Source organism: Palaemon carinicauda, chromosome 1 (assembly GCF_036898095.1).
Source record: "Palaemon carinicauda isolate YSFRI2023 chromosome 1, ASM3689809v2, whole genome shotgun sequence".
Lineage (NCBI taxonomy): Eukaryota > Metazoa > Arthropoda > Malacostraca > Decapoda > Palaemonidae > Palaemon > Palaemon carinicauda.
Window position 1 is genome coordinate 68,420,432 of NC_090725.1, and position 16,666 is coordinate 68,437,097.

General features: G+C 43.3%; 2 protein-coding genes across 4 annotated transcripts in view; both read right to left on the minus strand.

The window, feature by feature from the left end:
* LOC137648750 (retinol dehydrogenase 13-like) overlaps positions 1-16,666 on the minus strand; it is a 1,058,070-nt gene that overhangs the window by 168,075 nt on the left and 873,329 nt on the right. The window lies entirely within an intron of this gene.
* Positions 1-16,666, minus strand: part of LOC137648743 (hypoxia up-regulated protein 1-like) — a 216,192-nt gene that overhangs the window by 116,557 nt on the left and 82,969 nt on the right. Inside the window, exon 5 of the mRNA XM_068381825.1 lies at positions 2,149-2,401. Coding sequence (XP_068237926.1) covers positions 2,149-2,401 — 253 coding nt within the window. The remainder of the gene's footprint in view (positions 1-2,148; positions 2,402-16,666) is intronic.

The following is a 16,666-nucleotide window of genomic DNA, read 5'->3' on the forward strand; positions in this document are numbered from 1 at the left end:
TCTGTTAATGACAGAAGAATAAATAATCTAAAGCAATCTGCCGACCTCTGAGGGTCGGGGAAGCAGTGACAGGCCCTTAAAATAAATATAAAACCCAAGCCTTAGCTAAAGGCAAGGCAAATATAAGTGTGAAGTGTATGGGCGACCTCCGGTGAAGCCGGAGGGCGATGAGATGTCCTGAATAATTCAATTGTGGCTAATAATTCAATTGTGAAATTTATAAAACACAAGCCGCAGCTAAAGGCTAAGGCTTAGATAATAGTAAAGCGTATTTACGATCTCCGGTGAAGCCGGAGGGAGATGAAAGGTCCTGAATAATTATATTGTGAATAACAACTCAATTGTAATAACAATGGCTATTGTGAGGAAATGGCCGTGGCCTGAGACCGTAGTAAGGGCCACCGGAGGGTCGTATCTAAACAATATGAAGCCCGTCCCATGTAAGTAAACAATATATAAATATAACAATAGTTCTAAAGTCATTGAGAATCCCTCATGGCGGAGTAGAACTCAAGGCAGAGTGGAAAAAAGTTCATAACTACTCCCAAACCGTAATGGGGAGAGGACGGAACTCAGACCTAATAAATAACGCTAACTATTGAAAAGTAACCAAAATTAAATAACTCGTAATTTATCATACACCCGTAGGGGGAGAGGTGAGGGAGGGAGAACCCGTTGAACGCACAAAACGGAAAACAGGAAATCCGCTCACCCACCTGAGATAAGAAAGAAAGCGAGAGAAAGGGGTAACTCGTGACTGCGAACAGAAAACGGGAATCCCAAGCTCTCGCTCTCTTGGACACAAAATCAGGACTAATAAGCACACAACACTATTATAAACGTATAAAATAAAATTGTACATCAAGATAAGACTACGAACGAAGAATAGCATCTGCCAAAACCCAAATTAAATAGAAAAGTCGAGTGACGGGTACTAAACAATAACAAAGCTAGAACGCTAATCTTGTTCGTAGGCTGGACTTGCTAGCAAAAAGTACCATGAGCATAATAACGATAAAAATAATAACGGTTCAAAAGGCATAAGGCCAGGGACTTAACCAAGATCCTAAGTGACAGAGTACTAAACGGGCAGACTAAGATGAATTCCCCAAGATAAGAGAACAAACAATAGCCGCCGTGGAAGGGCCAGACGGGAATGATAAAACAGACTATACTGGATATAAAACAAAAGCCCGGTACTACAAAAAGCTGTCAAAACAAACTATGGTACTTAACATTGGAATGGGTGAAGATGGAGCTTCGGACATGACGAAATAAATCCACGAGTGTGAAAATAGCTGAGCACCACAAATTATCCCACCATTGTAGCAGTCCAAAAAGAAGGATGTAGTTCAGATGGCGCTTGCGTCGGGTGGGGGTGGCGTGGCTCTGGTAGGTTGGCTAGGGCCTCTGTATCGGCCCATCCCTTTGACGAAGGAACTAACTAAATGGAAGACAACCTGTGAATAGTGGATTTCACGCGCCTTTGCTTTATGCACGACACCCAAAAGGTGCTCGCGCGAGGGTTGTAACCTCTGCATTCCATGCTTTTATCTTTCTCTGGTATAATTGGAAGATTTTATCAGAAAAGTGTATTAGAAGGACCCCTTTTCACCGGGTGCCACAGGTCTCTCCCCAGAAATAGATTTTAAAGTGTAGTAACATTAGGCTGGCCTTGAAATTGCCATTCGCCATTACATGGGGTATATGATAAAAATGCTTTTTTTAAAGGAAATTATGGGGTTCGCCCTTTACATGGGGTTATCCTTTACATGGTGTGTGTGTGTGTGTGTCTATATATTTATTTATTTATTTATTTATTTATTTATATATATATATATATATATATATATATATATATATATATATATATATATATATATATATATATATATATATATATATATATATATATATATAAACTTTAGTTTCAACAAGATAATGATCATATGTACCTTTAGCCACTCTTCATATTACAATAATCATGTAATAATCTGAAATGACATGTTGACAAGGAATGCTGTTAAATATAAAAGAAGTATAACACTGCACTAAAAAGTAAATCTTATATAAATACCACATCAGAAGAGATTTAAATCTAAAAAAAAAATTGAAGATTTCAACATAAATGAGAAAACTATTGCTTACTTTTTTTTGGATAGCTTGAAGTTTTCTGGATCCATATTAAGTATATCTAAGAACTTAACAGTGAAATTCAAGTCGTCTTTGACTATAACTAATTTAGGTTTCAGCTCCTTCTCAGTTTCCTCCTTCACTTTCTCTTCAACTCTCTTTTCTTCTTGATTTACTTCCTTCTCTTCTTTTTCATTCAAATCACGTTGAGGACTTTCATCATTCTCTTCTGTCTTATTGCTTTTAATTTCTTTCTCATCCTCTGACCCTGAAATGATAATTATTTTGAAAAAAAAAATGCTGCAAAGTAAAAGGTATAATTAACATTAACCTCTTCACTTCAAGGAATTGGATTCCACAACCCCACCCCTCAGTAGCTACATACGAGAATTGTCACCATCGGATATACAATACATGCACACTTATTCTATGAAAATGATATGAAACAACTTCTCTGTAACGGACCTTATTGTTGATAAAGGGGGGTCACTGGCATGAGCACACAATTCTATATTTATTATCAGATGGTTTATTATACTGTACCTTGGTAGACATAGTCTTCTACATCAGCAAATAAAAAGAGGGTAGTACGTGGATACAATTAACTGACTGGTTGAATGAATATATAAAACAGAACAGAGCTGAGTGCATTCACATTTATCAGCTTTATATATAAACACAGAGAACATACTAGAATCGTAACAAAACATGTGGACCCTTCCACATATAAACAAATGATCGAACAGAACGGTCACTGCAGTTCTGGAAATATCAGCCCGGTCTGTGTGCAGTACATTCATAGATCATAAATATTTCTCTTTTCCTAAATTAAAGATAACCAATATTTTTTCTTATAATTAACATCAAACTGTTAGTTACTTATTCCACAAGATAAAAATTTCAGTTTCTAAAAAACCTTTATTATTATTTTTATTACTAGCTAAGTTACAACCCTAGTTGGAAAAACAGGATGCTATAAGCCCAATGAGAAAAGGAAATAAAGAAATATATAAACACGAGAAGTAATGAACAAATAGAATAAAATATTTACGAACAGTAATATCAATAAGATATATCTTTCATGTATAAACTATAAAATCTTCAAATGCACCAGAGAAAGAGAAATAAGATAGAATAGTGTGCCCAAGTGTACCCTCAAGTAAGGGAACTCAAACCCAAGACAATGGAAGATCACAGTACGGAGGCTATGGCACTAACCAAGACTAAAGAACATGATTTAATTTTAGAGTTACCTCCTAGAGGAGCTGCTTACCATAGCTAGAGTATCTTCTATCCTTACCAAGAGGAAAGTAGCCACTGAACAATTACAGTGCAGTAGTTAGCCCCGTGAGTAAAGAAGAATTGTTTTGTAACCTTAGTGTTGTCAGGTGTATGAGGACAGAGGAGACTGGAAAAAAATAGGTCAGACTGTTCAATGTATGTGCAGACAAAGGAAAATTGAGCCGTAACCAGAGATGGATCCAATGTCTGGCGAGTCAAAGGACCCAATAACTCTCTAGTAGTAGTATCTCAACAGGTGGTTGATGCCCTGGCAAACCTACTACCTATAAACAAGACATTTAAATTACATTAGACGATCATTCATATAAGTTCATTTTGATCAGTCCTTTTACAGACATAGTCTTTCAGGTTTACCGGGAGTTTTCTTTCCCTTTGAGGCTGTTCTACAGTCATAGGTTTTCCTGCTAGTGTTGCAGGTTTCAGGTTCTACTGACTTCTCAGCCTTGGACTTCTAGTCTGACTGGTTTCATTGAGGTGATGTGCATCATCTTCACTGGGGTGATGATCAGGTTCAATGTGGGTTGTCTTGCTAGGTATAGCAGTTTCATTTCTGGTATTTGTCAGTATGCTGGAGTTGACCTCGATTCTGGTAGAAATAGGGATTGGGTTCTGATTCAAATGCCCAAACCTTGGTCTCAAATCAACTATATTTCTGACACAAGTTCTTCCATCTTGGTCTCGGATGACATGTTCTTTCTCAGTATTGCCATTCTTCCGGGACACATTCTGATTAATGTAAAGTTCTGGAGGCTTTTTAGCTCTCTTGTTGTAAGACTTCTATATCATTAACTTTTGATAAATCTTAGTCTCGCTTATCTCCTCTTTCTTCTGTTTCCCAGGGAGTCGAGTCAAACATTGCTTCAGCAGGCCTAACTGATTTTTTTCTTGATATACTTCTCTGCTCAAGTAGTACAAAATTCATGTTCCAATCTTGTTTTAATTTCTTCATTAGGTTCTTTACTATTTTTATTGGAGCCTCTGCCTTTCCATTGCCTTGCTGGTGATAAGGTGATGGCATTTGGCAGTCAATGTTCCATTTTATAAGTAAGTTCTGGAATTCGCAACTAGTGAACTATGGACTTTCATCACTCAGCAGTCTTAGGTCTTCCAAATCTAGCACACATCTTCTCGATTCCAAGAGTAACATTTCTTGCTGTTGGATATCTCAGGTACTTTTACTCAGAATTGGTGCAATGGTCGACAACTATTAAATGGTAAGTCCTTAAAGCTCAAATAAATTGCATCCAATCTTCTCCCAAAATATATTAGCTAAATCACGTGTGATGAGTGGCTCTTTTCTGTTAGGTGGCTTTAGCTCTTGGCAACTAGATACTCATTTGCCATCGTTTCAATTTCTTTTTAGCATTCCAGGCTCATAAACAGTTTCTATTGCTTGCCTGATCACTGTTAATGGGGCACTGCGAGAGGCATGCAGTTGCTTTTTAATCACAGCACGATAACTTTTTGGTGTATGAACTCAGGTCAACCATGTAGGTATCAATCTATCAGTTGAGAGAATGGATCACTTACAGTTCCCTCCTTGATTTCTTCCATTTCTTGCCAGGTACATCTTTAAGTGTTAAAGAGTTGATTCTTAGATCTGGTGTATAACCCTGCATTTCCAAGTAAGCTTGACTTAGCGTATCTGCTAGATATAACTTCTCTCCTTTCATCCATCCATACAAACTCATAACCATAGCAAAAATTCTCATCATCAGTAACTGAACTCGCTTGGTTGCCTGACTCGGTGATTTTGACAAAATAACTTAGTGGTTCAAGGTTATTGAGGATTGTCACCTATCTTCCGAAGGTATACTGATCAAACTTTTCAAACCAGAATACTATTTCCAGAGTTTCTTTTTCAAGTTGGAATCACCCATGTCCATTCAATCAGAGATTTCTTGAAACATACTCTACTGGCCTTCTGTCCTGGAGTAGTACAGCTCCTAGGCCCTTCCCTGAACTATCTACTTGGAGAACCAGTTCCTTGCCAGGATTGAAAATTTCAAGTACAAGTAGATTGCACAACTTCTGTTTTAGTCACTTGAAGGCATGGTCACATTCTACAGACTGGACAAAAGCAACAACCTTATTCCTTAGCAACTTATGGATTGGCTCTAGGGCCTTAGCATAGTTAGGGGTGAAAGAAGCTAAGATATTGTACCTTACCGCAGAGACGATGAACTTCGATGATATCTAATGGATTCGGATTTTTTCTTATCGCCCAAACTTTTTCCTTACTGACCTCAATACTATCTTTTGTCAATCTGTGCCAAAGAAATTAAATTCCACTCTGTTCCATGTGAATTTTCTGTTGGTTAAGGATAATGTGCTTCTCCTTGCATCACTGCAGCAGGTTGTCAAGATTCATTGCATGATCCTTTCCAGCTTCTGCATCAGTGCTTCCACATCCTAGCACATAGCCTCAGCTATGAGGGAACATCATCCAAATTGACATATGTATCATGAAGTTTCTTTTGAAATATCTCGCTCGATACTTTTAGACCATATCGAAGTTGAACACATTGGGATACTTTCACACTGAACTTGCCTTGAAGGTGGGATGGAATCAGATCCAGATGTCTTGGCAGAATGTCCCATGCTGGGCTTTTTGAAAGATAAATTCTACAATGGCTGCCTGTGGTTACATGAGTTGCCGGCCAATGTCCTGGAGATGAAGCTGCATGACCATTTTTTACAGGATCTTCCACAAGAGGAATATAGACTTTCAAAGTGCCTTGCACGCAATTCAGAGAGAGGAATCCAAAGTCGAAGTCTACCTATCTGATCAGAGCCATGGCTATGATTGAACACCACATCTTTGCAGGGCTTGAAGTTGGAGAAAGTGCAGAAGCCCTGTGCCATGAGCAAGGATAAAGAGAGCCAACAATTATATGGAAGTTCTTGGGGAAAAATTGAAGAGTTCTGCAATAAGTTTGATAACAATGCCGCTACAATACTAGTGAAATTGGCAACAAGTCAAGCAACAACAAGGGCAACAAAAGAGTACTTATTGGAAACTATGGAGAGGTCAAACTGAAAGAGAGAAGGCACTAGATGAATGGAAAAGATTCTACAAGATTTCTGAAGCCCTTGTAAAGGCTAAGAGATACCAACTGTGCATCAGAAAATGAAAAAAAAAAAAGCTTGGTGTATAAGATGCCATCAGTACCGCTGAAACCCTTAGACACACGCTCATCGGGATCATCATGGTGATTTCAGAAAACTCGACATTTAACTCAAGACAATCTCATATAGCCAATAATACCACATCCACTATCACTGGCACATTTAAATGGAGCCCATATGAAGACAGCAAAATCAGCTCATCTTAACAAGCTCAAGGACCTCCATACATAAGTATAAGTTTGTATAAAGGTGGACTACTAATCAACTCTGTACTTACACAGATGAATGTTGGGACAACATTTGGGTCTATTAGCAGAACTGCTCTATCCAAAGTTTGCTCTGGAAGTGGAATTGAAGTCCACGTTACCTTGACAATTATGTCGAAAACTTGATAAAGGGTAGTGAAAAGACATAACAGGGAACAGTGGATACACTCTACACAATCCTAGGAACAAACCAATCTCTACTGCAAAATGGACAGACACTGCTTAGCAATAATTCAATAAAAAATGAACTTGGCATGTTCCTCCTTCGTGAATGGCAGAATGATTACTACTGGAGTCCCATGAATGGCAAGATACTGCATGCCTCCTACTGATCAACATGTAACAAATACACGCCAAATGACTACCAGCAGATCCTTGAGTCCAGACCTGAACGTCTCTAAAGTAACTACGAGGAGGCTGACACACTGATTGCCTTTCACTTGGAGCACATAACAACTAACTTAGTTCTCATTAGAGCATTGGACACTTAACATTCTTTTTATTCTGATTGGTATACTTGGTAAAAAAACCTGGAAGAGAAAACTTGGTCATCCATAATCATGGACTGCAGCAGTGGCAACAGTAGGCATAACATTGATGTCAACATCATCACGAATGTTCTCGAAGAAAAGAACTCAGGATGTTAAGAGTACTGCCAGGATACCATGCCATTAAAGATGTGACTTTACATTGTCATTCTATAGTTAGGTCCTGATGGTTTAAAAAAAATATGAATAAATAGTAATGCATTGGCTTGAGGTTTGTACATAATGAATTAAGAGTGCATCACGGTAATGAACTTCATGTTATATGATACCTCAACTGAAACTTGTTACAGTCATAATTGACAATCATCTCAAGAAAACCTGTTGATTATTTCTTACATTACATAAAAGGAAAGGAGATCAATGAAAAGGATGCAGCCACAAAATATTTACACCAGTTTGTTTGTATGGGTGGCACCAGAATACATGTGCGAAATGTACAGTACAGCCATTCCAAAGCACGGTGTTAGTGGACAAGGCGCGTTACAACAAATTGACGCAAATGACTGGCAAAGTAAATCACGTATGTTGGAAAACAAAACTTGTTCCAAAGTTTTAGTTATTCTTTGAACCCTGAATGATTCTTTTCTTATTTTTTGCTCTTGTTATGTTGTTCCTTTTCAGGACAAACCATTGGTGATTATGAAGAGGATCGATTATGCAATGCCTACCTCGCGGACCCTGACCAAGGTTGCTGTCGTCAGTGTAGTTTGATGGGCTTGACCTTCTTGATGCTCTATTTACCAACTGAGAAAACAATATGGAGACAGCAATGTCGCTTATGGTGAGTGATGAAACAATCATTACACACTCAACAGATGGTTACCTCAATCCTGACGAATCTGATGACAAAGCATGGTGTGAAGATTCTGAGATGGCTTCAAAAGATTTGGAATAATAGGATTTAGACTGAATGATTGTGGCTGTTGTTGCATGGTCATATTCTGAATATATTCATTCAGATACGTACCTCTGGGACTTACCTTTTTTACCAGCACTGGGATATTTTGCCCTGTTGGAGCCCTTAGGGCTTATAGCATCTTGCTTTTCTGACTAGGGGTTTTAGTTTAACTAGTAATAATAATAATATGGCACACTGAGGTGACACCATACTGACCATTTTTTCTTAACTGGTTAATCATTTAAGACATGAATTAAAAGACTCCACTGAAATTTAGTTTTGATAGGAATCTAGGTGTTTGATATTACCATACATTGCTAATATTTCATGTTTATTTGTTAGCAAAAGATATACTTATTTGTATAATTTATGTCAATTGTTATAATTAATTCTACACTAAAGCCTCACAACACGAAATTAATTCGTTCTGGAGTGGCTTTCGTAAAGTGATTTTTTTGTGTTGTGTCACATTTCACATGCAAATTGCCTAATTCGTTCCAAACCCCAAACCCTACAAAACACCACTTTAAATCTTAAAATAAAGCTACAGTATAATCACAATGAAATACACTATAGCCAAATACATTTGAACCATTCAATATACCTAAACTAACTGTTGATATGTGTGAAATAAGTTGTTACTACAACATAATGTAGTAATAAATGGAAAATAATACAATACATACAGTACAATATTGTACATATACAATATATACAGTTCCATATTTAGTGTACTATTATAGTTACCCCTATTATAGACTTAAAGCTACATTTTCTGTTGTCTGAACCCATGTTCTTCAACGCTTTGTGATGGGTGACTATTTTATTCTTGGTCTGGCTGGCAAATCTCTTTTCTTAAACTGAAGGATTTTTCACAAACTACATACATATATATACCAAGGCACTTTGGTATTATTGTAGTGTATTACAGGGCAATGTAACCTAGGAAAAAAAACTACTTTTTCTTATAGAAAAAATTACGCTCTCTTCGAAAATGACACTCGTTCCTGTCGCAAATGAATAGTTTCAGAAATATATATATATACATCTATATCCTACGATAATGGGGGACCCCCAGTGGGAACTCAGGGTTTTGGGTGAGGAAAACATACTGGGGAAACGATATATAAACGTAAAACAAGCCTTTTCTTCTCTATACATTACCTTCTTGGATGTATAACAAAAGCGGAGGAAAATACAAAACAGAATAGCTGGATAAACTTTGGAGGCGCCGTTGCAAAGGCTATGTCTCATGAAAAAAAAAAAACAGTAACCAGTTCTGCCAACGTTTGATGTAGATCAAATGTTATTATAACATGTTAACATTAGCATTGTTTTTCAAATAATTTTTCTCATTCTACTTGCCCGTTGTAGACGCTCTTGTTCGTGCGTTTATACATAGCAGGTTTCGTCCTTCTGCGCAAAAACCCCGCCTCCCTGCGCAGAGACTTTTTGGGCTCAGGCCATGTCGTCCTGATGGAAGATTCCTTTAGTAGCTTCCTAAGTTATATTTGACTACAGTGAATATTCCCAGAGAATTAAACTAAAGGTTTCCAAAATTCTAACTTCTGGCGCGAGTACCCTCAAGGTTGTCCTATAGGATATCGCATAATAACAGGGGACGTATTCTTGACACGCCACAGCTATCTGCACCCCACACAGCATTTACACTTCGAGGGGGCAACAAGTGGCAAGATATAGGAGGAGCCGTTACAAAGTTCTCCTCCTCCATTACTGTTATGGGCACTCGGATGACGTCATATTCGTCGCCATCTTGCTGACGTCATCTCTGCCCGCCAACTCCATTCCTTTTCGTAGTAGCGTCTTGACCAGGTGTTGTTTTCCCAGTTTCTCGCTATTTACGCAGCCATGTCGCAATCTTCAGCCTCTTCTGTCTCAGGAAAGTTGAGTATTCACTTCTTATACTGTATAAATTAGCTCTGGCCGTAGAGTAACGTTTTTATCTCGAAATAAACTGTGTTTTGTGGCGGGGCTATTGCCTAACCGGAGGCGTCGCCGACGCTGTCATTCGCATCGCATGCTTTATTTAGTTAGCCAGAACGACTGTCCCGGTTCTTAACTAATTATCAGTATTAGTTATTTAGTCTTCATTGCTAGGAATTAGCTATATTATGCCGTTAGTTTTCTTTAGTTTCGGCGAATGTAAGTAGCCGATCTTACGATACTAGGCATGCTAGCCTAGGCGCTTTAGTTTACTTTCATGCATGATATAATGTGTTCCTAGTGTTATCCTATTTAAATGAAGATATTAGGCAATTATACATATAAGATTCGCTGATTGCACATGGGTATCTTCCTCCTTATAGTGTGTATACAAGGGGTTTTGATGAATCAGGTAGTCTATTCCTCTGCTCCTAGCCTAGCAGCCTAGGGGCTTTAGTATACTTTCGCACATCCCCGGTTACCTTTACGTATAAGGTAATCTCTCCTCCCTCTGTGGTAGCCTAGGCTGCATCCTAGCCCTCCTTGCCCTGAATTATGATTCTGGTAAGGTTAGGCTAGGGTTTTCTTCCCCGTCCTAAAGCCATTATGCATGAGCTTTGCGTTCGGGTCAGAACCTCAGAGTAACTGTCGTGTGCCTCTAGCTATCCAAATAGGTGAATGAACTCTCCTGTTGGACCCCATTGGCTGGCATAGGGGGGCTCTGGCCCCCCCCAGGCCACACCTGGAGGGGTCATGAGACCCCTCCTCCCTGTGGCCTAGCGACTTGTCCTGCACTTGCATACTCTGGGCTGGGAGATATGATTTTCCCTAGCCTAGGTTAGGCAGGCTTAGCGAGTCTGTTTCTTTATAGTTTGGGACAGCCTGATGATGCCGGTCCCTTACTGTACTAACCCACCCTAGGCTGGAGAATGAACTCTCCTTATACCTGGGGTGGTGCCGGTGCTGAAACAGAGTCCCCTTGTTAGAGTGCTGGGGAAGGCTTACGCCAACCCCTTACACTCCTTACACAGGACCCTTTCCCTCCCTCTCTGTCCTTTGGTGATGGCCTAGCCATCACACCCCTGTCCGCTATCCTACATCTCATCGAGTGCTGGTGGGTTGTAGGGTCGGCATGGTCTTTCGCCTGCTGGGCCAAGCCGTTTAGCTTCCCTCGCACAGTGTTGCTCTGGGATAGCCTGGCGGCAGGTCTAGCTGCCGGCAGGAGACCTTCTTGTTATTTTAGTGTTCTTCGGTCCTCCCTTGGACAGCCACCCGCAACTCTAGCCGACTGATACCAGCAGAGCTGCGGCTGGATTGAAGCATGATCATGATATGTTCTCCCCTTCCATTTGAACCCTCCTTCCCGAGGAAGGCGGGGTTAGGGTGGCGAAGCTGCCGCCCTCCCTTCTCCTTCCCTCACTGCTTTCTCTCTCTCTCTCCGGGCTAGTGCTGTTTCTTCACGGCCCACTGTCACACCGACTCTGCCGCCAGCAGCCGGCAGTGTAGCCTAGGTCACCGCCCAATCACATAGCATGATGACAAGGTAGGTGACCTTCAGCCCCGGTCGCCGGGGTGTCGGCATGCGTGGGGTTTTCTCCTTTACCCTGCCACATAGAAAGATGGCTGGGGCGGGTTGCCCTCTGCCGGCGGTCCGCTGGTAGCCGGTGGGTCGCCGGCTCCCCATATATTTACAGTATGTGATAGTGAACTGTCCTCTTGCACTAGCCCTGCCGTCACTACGCCGGCAATGTCCGTTGTATGGCTGTATACAGTAGCCAGTACATCTGTGGTATAGTACATACCGTCAACAGAAAACTATGGTGTATAGTTATGCAATAGATAAATTTCTAGCATACTCTGTGCATCCATGCACAGTCCCTTACCGGGACCTACCTGAATTGGGGATTAATATCCTCCCCTTTTCTTTACGCTGATTGATCATCGGCTTCCCCCTTTTATTTCACAATTGATTCCTTGGAAGCGGTGCTGCTTACACTACTCTACCCCTATGGGCCAGATTCTTCCTTCGGGCCTCCCTCGATGGGCGCCCTAGAATTAACAGTGGAGAAGAGTCACAGCAACTGGCTGGGCGGGATTCACAAGTATGTCTTTCCTACTTCATTTCCAGCTTACCTATCCTAAGCTTACACTTGGAAAGGAATCTTATATTATAATTAAGATTAATCTAAGATTATTTTAAGTCTAACATGATAGCCTTCCACATTCTCATGTACATTTCCTTTCTTTTCAGGAGGAGTACATCCGGCGTGAGAGTGCCTTCTGCAGCGTTCGGCGCAGGGACTTCTACAGCCATCTGGCGTGCTGAACGCACGCCAGCTGCTCTGTCACCCAGGGGTCTCTGAGGTACTGGGACCCGCAGGTATGCACCACGTGCAAGGACCTGCTTAACGAGGCGTGTGAGACTCCCCAGTCTGCGGAGTCAAGAGACATCACTCGGGAGAAACTGCGCAAGTGGGTGCGTGGTTTCCAAAAGAACGCCACGGGGCCTTACCTTCCCAACGAGCGGATGAGGGCTATGCTCTTCCCTAAGGTGTCTGCGGATGCCGTAATCCCTCGACCTGAGATCCTATGCGTCTAGCTGATGGTTGATCCGGACGTATCGGACGCACTGCAAGACATCCACTTAGATGACGACAGGATGTCAGAGATGTCAGACACCACCGAGAAGACCCTTATGACCGAGGGTCACGAAGAGGTGCCTACGGCGGCTCCCGGATCCGAGGAAGAGGACGTTGCAACGGCCTCTGTGTCATCGGTTATCATCTCGGAACCAATTCCCTCTACGTCATCCACTCCTCTGCCCACGAACCTGGACGGCTCAATGGATTCATTCCAAACCATGATGGCGATCCTCGAGGAGAGGTTCAGGAAGAGGGACGAGGATTTCAAGAAGGAAATCCTTCGCTTGACGATGCAACACGGGCCTCAGAGGAGGCTCGACGTCAAGGAACTTCCTACCTGCTCAGTGACCAACCCGTGGAAGCATGCCGAATACATGCCCATCACCAGAGGGAGGATCATGATCTCAGACAAGCTAGGCGCCGTCCCCCTTGAAGAGGTGGAATTCTGGCCTAGGAGTCGTACCCGGACTGCTTCGTACGACTCAAGTCGGAACCAGCTTCCAAGGAGGAAACAGCCGAAGGTGGTCATCGTGTTTGACCACACGAAGGCTCAATCCCTGCTAGCAGGCTGCCTGAAGGACAAGGGCTACACCAACTCTAAGGTGCCAGCCCTTAGCAAGAAACACCCGTCCTTTCTTGCTCCCGATACAATGGTCTTCCCCTTCGCGGAGAAGTCCCTCCTGGCAGTGCTAAAGGCGGTGGAGGCGGGGAAACCTTGCCCTACATTGGAGAATTGTAGGCCCCTCTCCCTCGCCTTACCCCCCGACAACAAGAACTGGAAGGACATCCAGTTAACCTTCTCTGTTGGGAAGTTGGAGGCCGACATCGCTGGACGTCAGTTCAGTGAGAACCTCCCCGAACTGTCCGAGTATCTCCTTCGTCAGGAACAGGAGATGAAAGAGAGGCTGGCTGCCTCTCTCTCCCTCCAGGTGATGATGGAGACAATGGCTGGGGAACAGAGGACCCCAGGTGTATTCATGGTCCTAGCCAGGACTCATTTGGCAACCCTGACGAAGGACTTCTATAGCTTCATCAGAGCACGGAGGGCCTGCAGGGAGTTCGTGTTTTCATCAGCCACGATTAAACACGAACCGAGGAAGTTGATTGCCTCCAACATTTGGGGAAAGGATCTCTTCCCCAATGACTTGGTCAAGGAGATCGTCGACAAGGCCGCCACGGAGAATAGGAACCTTCTCCAAAAATGGGGCATGTTGTCGAAAAGGAAGTCTTCTCCGGATGAAGGCCCCTAACCGAAGAAGTACAAGAGACCAAAGTCGCAGCCTCGACAGGCGAAACATCAGCTTCCCCCGGCCGCAGCTCCCCAGTTGGTGGCGCAGCCCAAACAAACTTTCCAACTGGTACCCCACCCGGTGGTAACTCAGTCGCCGACCTTCACGCCTGCCTACGAGAGGCAGACTACTACCTTTCGTGCCAAAGGTAGAGGCTCCGGGAGAGACTCCTCTAGACGTCCCTCCAGAGGGAGAGGAGGCAGGGGAGCAGGCGGTCGAGGAGGCAAGCTCTCCGGAAACCAGAAGCAATGAGATGCTTCCGGTGGGAGGAAGACTCCGTCTCTTCAGGGATCGTTGGACCTTCAATCCCTGGGCTCACAGCATCATCAAGAACAAACTAGGCTGGAGCTGGAGGACATCACCACCAGCTTTCCCCCAAATTCTTCCAACACTCCACCCCCGTCCTGGAAGAATACGTCCAAAAAGGTGATCAAGAGGGCAAAGTCCATCAGGTTCCAAAGAAGACTGTTCTGTGTTCCCAAGAAAGACTCCGACAAACTCAGAGTCATTCTGGACTTGTCCCCTCTCAAGTTCATCGAGAGGCATACACAGTCTCCATAGGCATGGCAGACGCCTACTGGCACATTCCAATGAATCGCCAGACCTCCTCCTACCTAGGATTCAGGCTAAACATAGCCCCAAGGATATTCACGAAGCTTGCAGAGACAATCGTTCAACAAATACACCTACAAGGCGTCCAGGTGATGGCTTACCTGGACGATTGGCTGGTGTGGGCAGCATCAGAAGAGGAATGCCTGCAAGCCTCCGAGAGGGTGATCCAATTCCTGGAACATCTAGGATTCAAGATAAACACCAAAAAGTCTCAACTATCTCCAGCTCAGAAGTTCCAATGGCTAGGCATACATTGAGACCTTCAGTCACACCATCTTTCCATTCCGCTAAAAAAGAGGAGGGAAATAGCGAGGTCTGTCAAGAGACTTCTCAAATCCAAACGGATTTCAAGACGACAACAGGAACGGGTGCTCGGCTCCCTCCAGTTCGCTTCATTGACAGACCCAGTGCTAAGAGCACAGCTAAAAGATGCATCGGGAGTCTGGAGAAGATACGCATCACACGCTCGAAGAGATCTCAAAAGACCACTACCGTCTTGGCTACAATCACTCCTCAAGCCATGGTCGGAGGCCAAGAAGTTCAGGAGGTCGGTACCTCTGCAACTACCTCCGCCCTTGGTCGTCATCCATACGGACGCATCGCTAGAAGGATGGGGGGGGGGGTCACTCACATCAACGTCAAGTTCAAGGGACGTGGTCCCCTCTGTTCAAGATGTTTCACATCAACATCTTGGAGGCCATGGCAGTCTTTCTCACATTGAAGAGGCTGTCCCCACGTCCCTCAGTCCACATACGACTGACTCTGGACAGCGACGTAGTGGTCAGATGTCTGAATCGTCAGGGCTCAAGATCGCCCCAACTCAACCAAGTGTTGTAGCCCATCTTCCGTCCGGCGGAGAAGAAAAGATGGCCCCTCTCAGCAGTCCACCTTCAAGGGTTCCGCAACGTGACGGCGGATGCTCTATCCAGAACAGCTCTGATAGTCAGAATGGTCCCTAGACGGAGACTCATTCTCCTTCATCTCTCCCCAAGTTCCGGAACTGCAGATCGACCTCTTGGCAATGAGCGACAACAAGAAACTTCCTCGCTACGTGGCCCCATACGAGGACCCTCGAGCGAAAGCGGTGGACGCCATGTCCCTGGACTGGAACAGATGGACAAAGATTTACCTGTTCCCTCCGCCCAACCTTCTGCTAAAGGTCCTCACCAAGCTGAGATCCTTTCAAGGAACAGCGGCCCTAGTGGCTCCCAAGAGGCCCCAGAGCAACTGGTTCCCATTAATCCTGGAATAATAACCCAAGCTAATTGCCCTGCAAGACCCAGTTCTGTCCCAACAAGTTCAGAAGTCGACTGTCTTAGCTTCATTACAGAAAACCCGAGACCTTCATCTCATGATTTTCTCTCCCTAGCCGTCAAGAAGAGGTTTGGGATCTCGAAAGAAAGCTTAGACTTCTTGGAGGAATATAAAATGAAATCTACCAGAAGGCAATAAGAGTCATCTTGGAAGAAATGGGTGGCCTTTGTCAAGGCGAGAAATCCTAGGGAAATATCGATGGATTTCTGCTTGTCCTTTTTCATTCACCTTCATGGACAAGGCTTAGCGGCTACCATGATTTCCACGTGTAAATCGGTTCCAGATAGACCTGTCCAGCGAAATCTTCAACAAATTGCCGAAGGCAAGTGCTACACTCAGACCTGGAGCCCCTCCGAGACCTATCTCCTGGTCTCTCAATAAGGTGCTACATTTTGCCTCAGGTTTGAACAATGAGACTTGCCCTCTGAAAGATTTGACTCAGAAAGTGATTTTCTTGTTTGCTCTAGCCTCGGGGGCTAGAGTTCGTGAAACTGTGGCATTATCAAGGGTAGAAGGCCAGATTCAGTTCGCAGAAACAGGCGAACTCGCCCTCTTTCCTGACCCAACGTTTCTCGCCAAGAACGAGCTA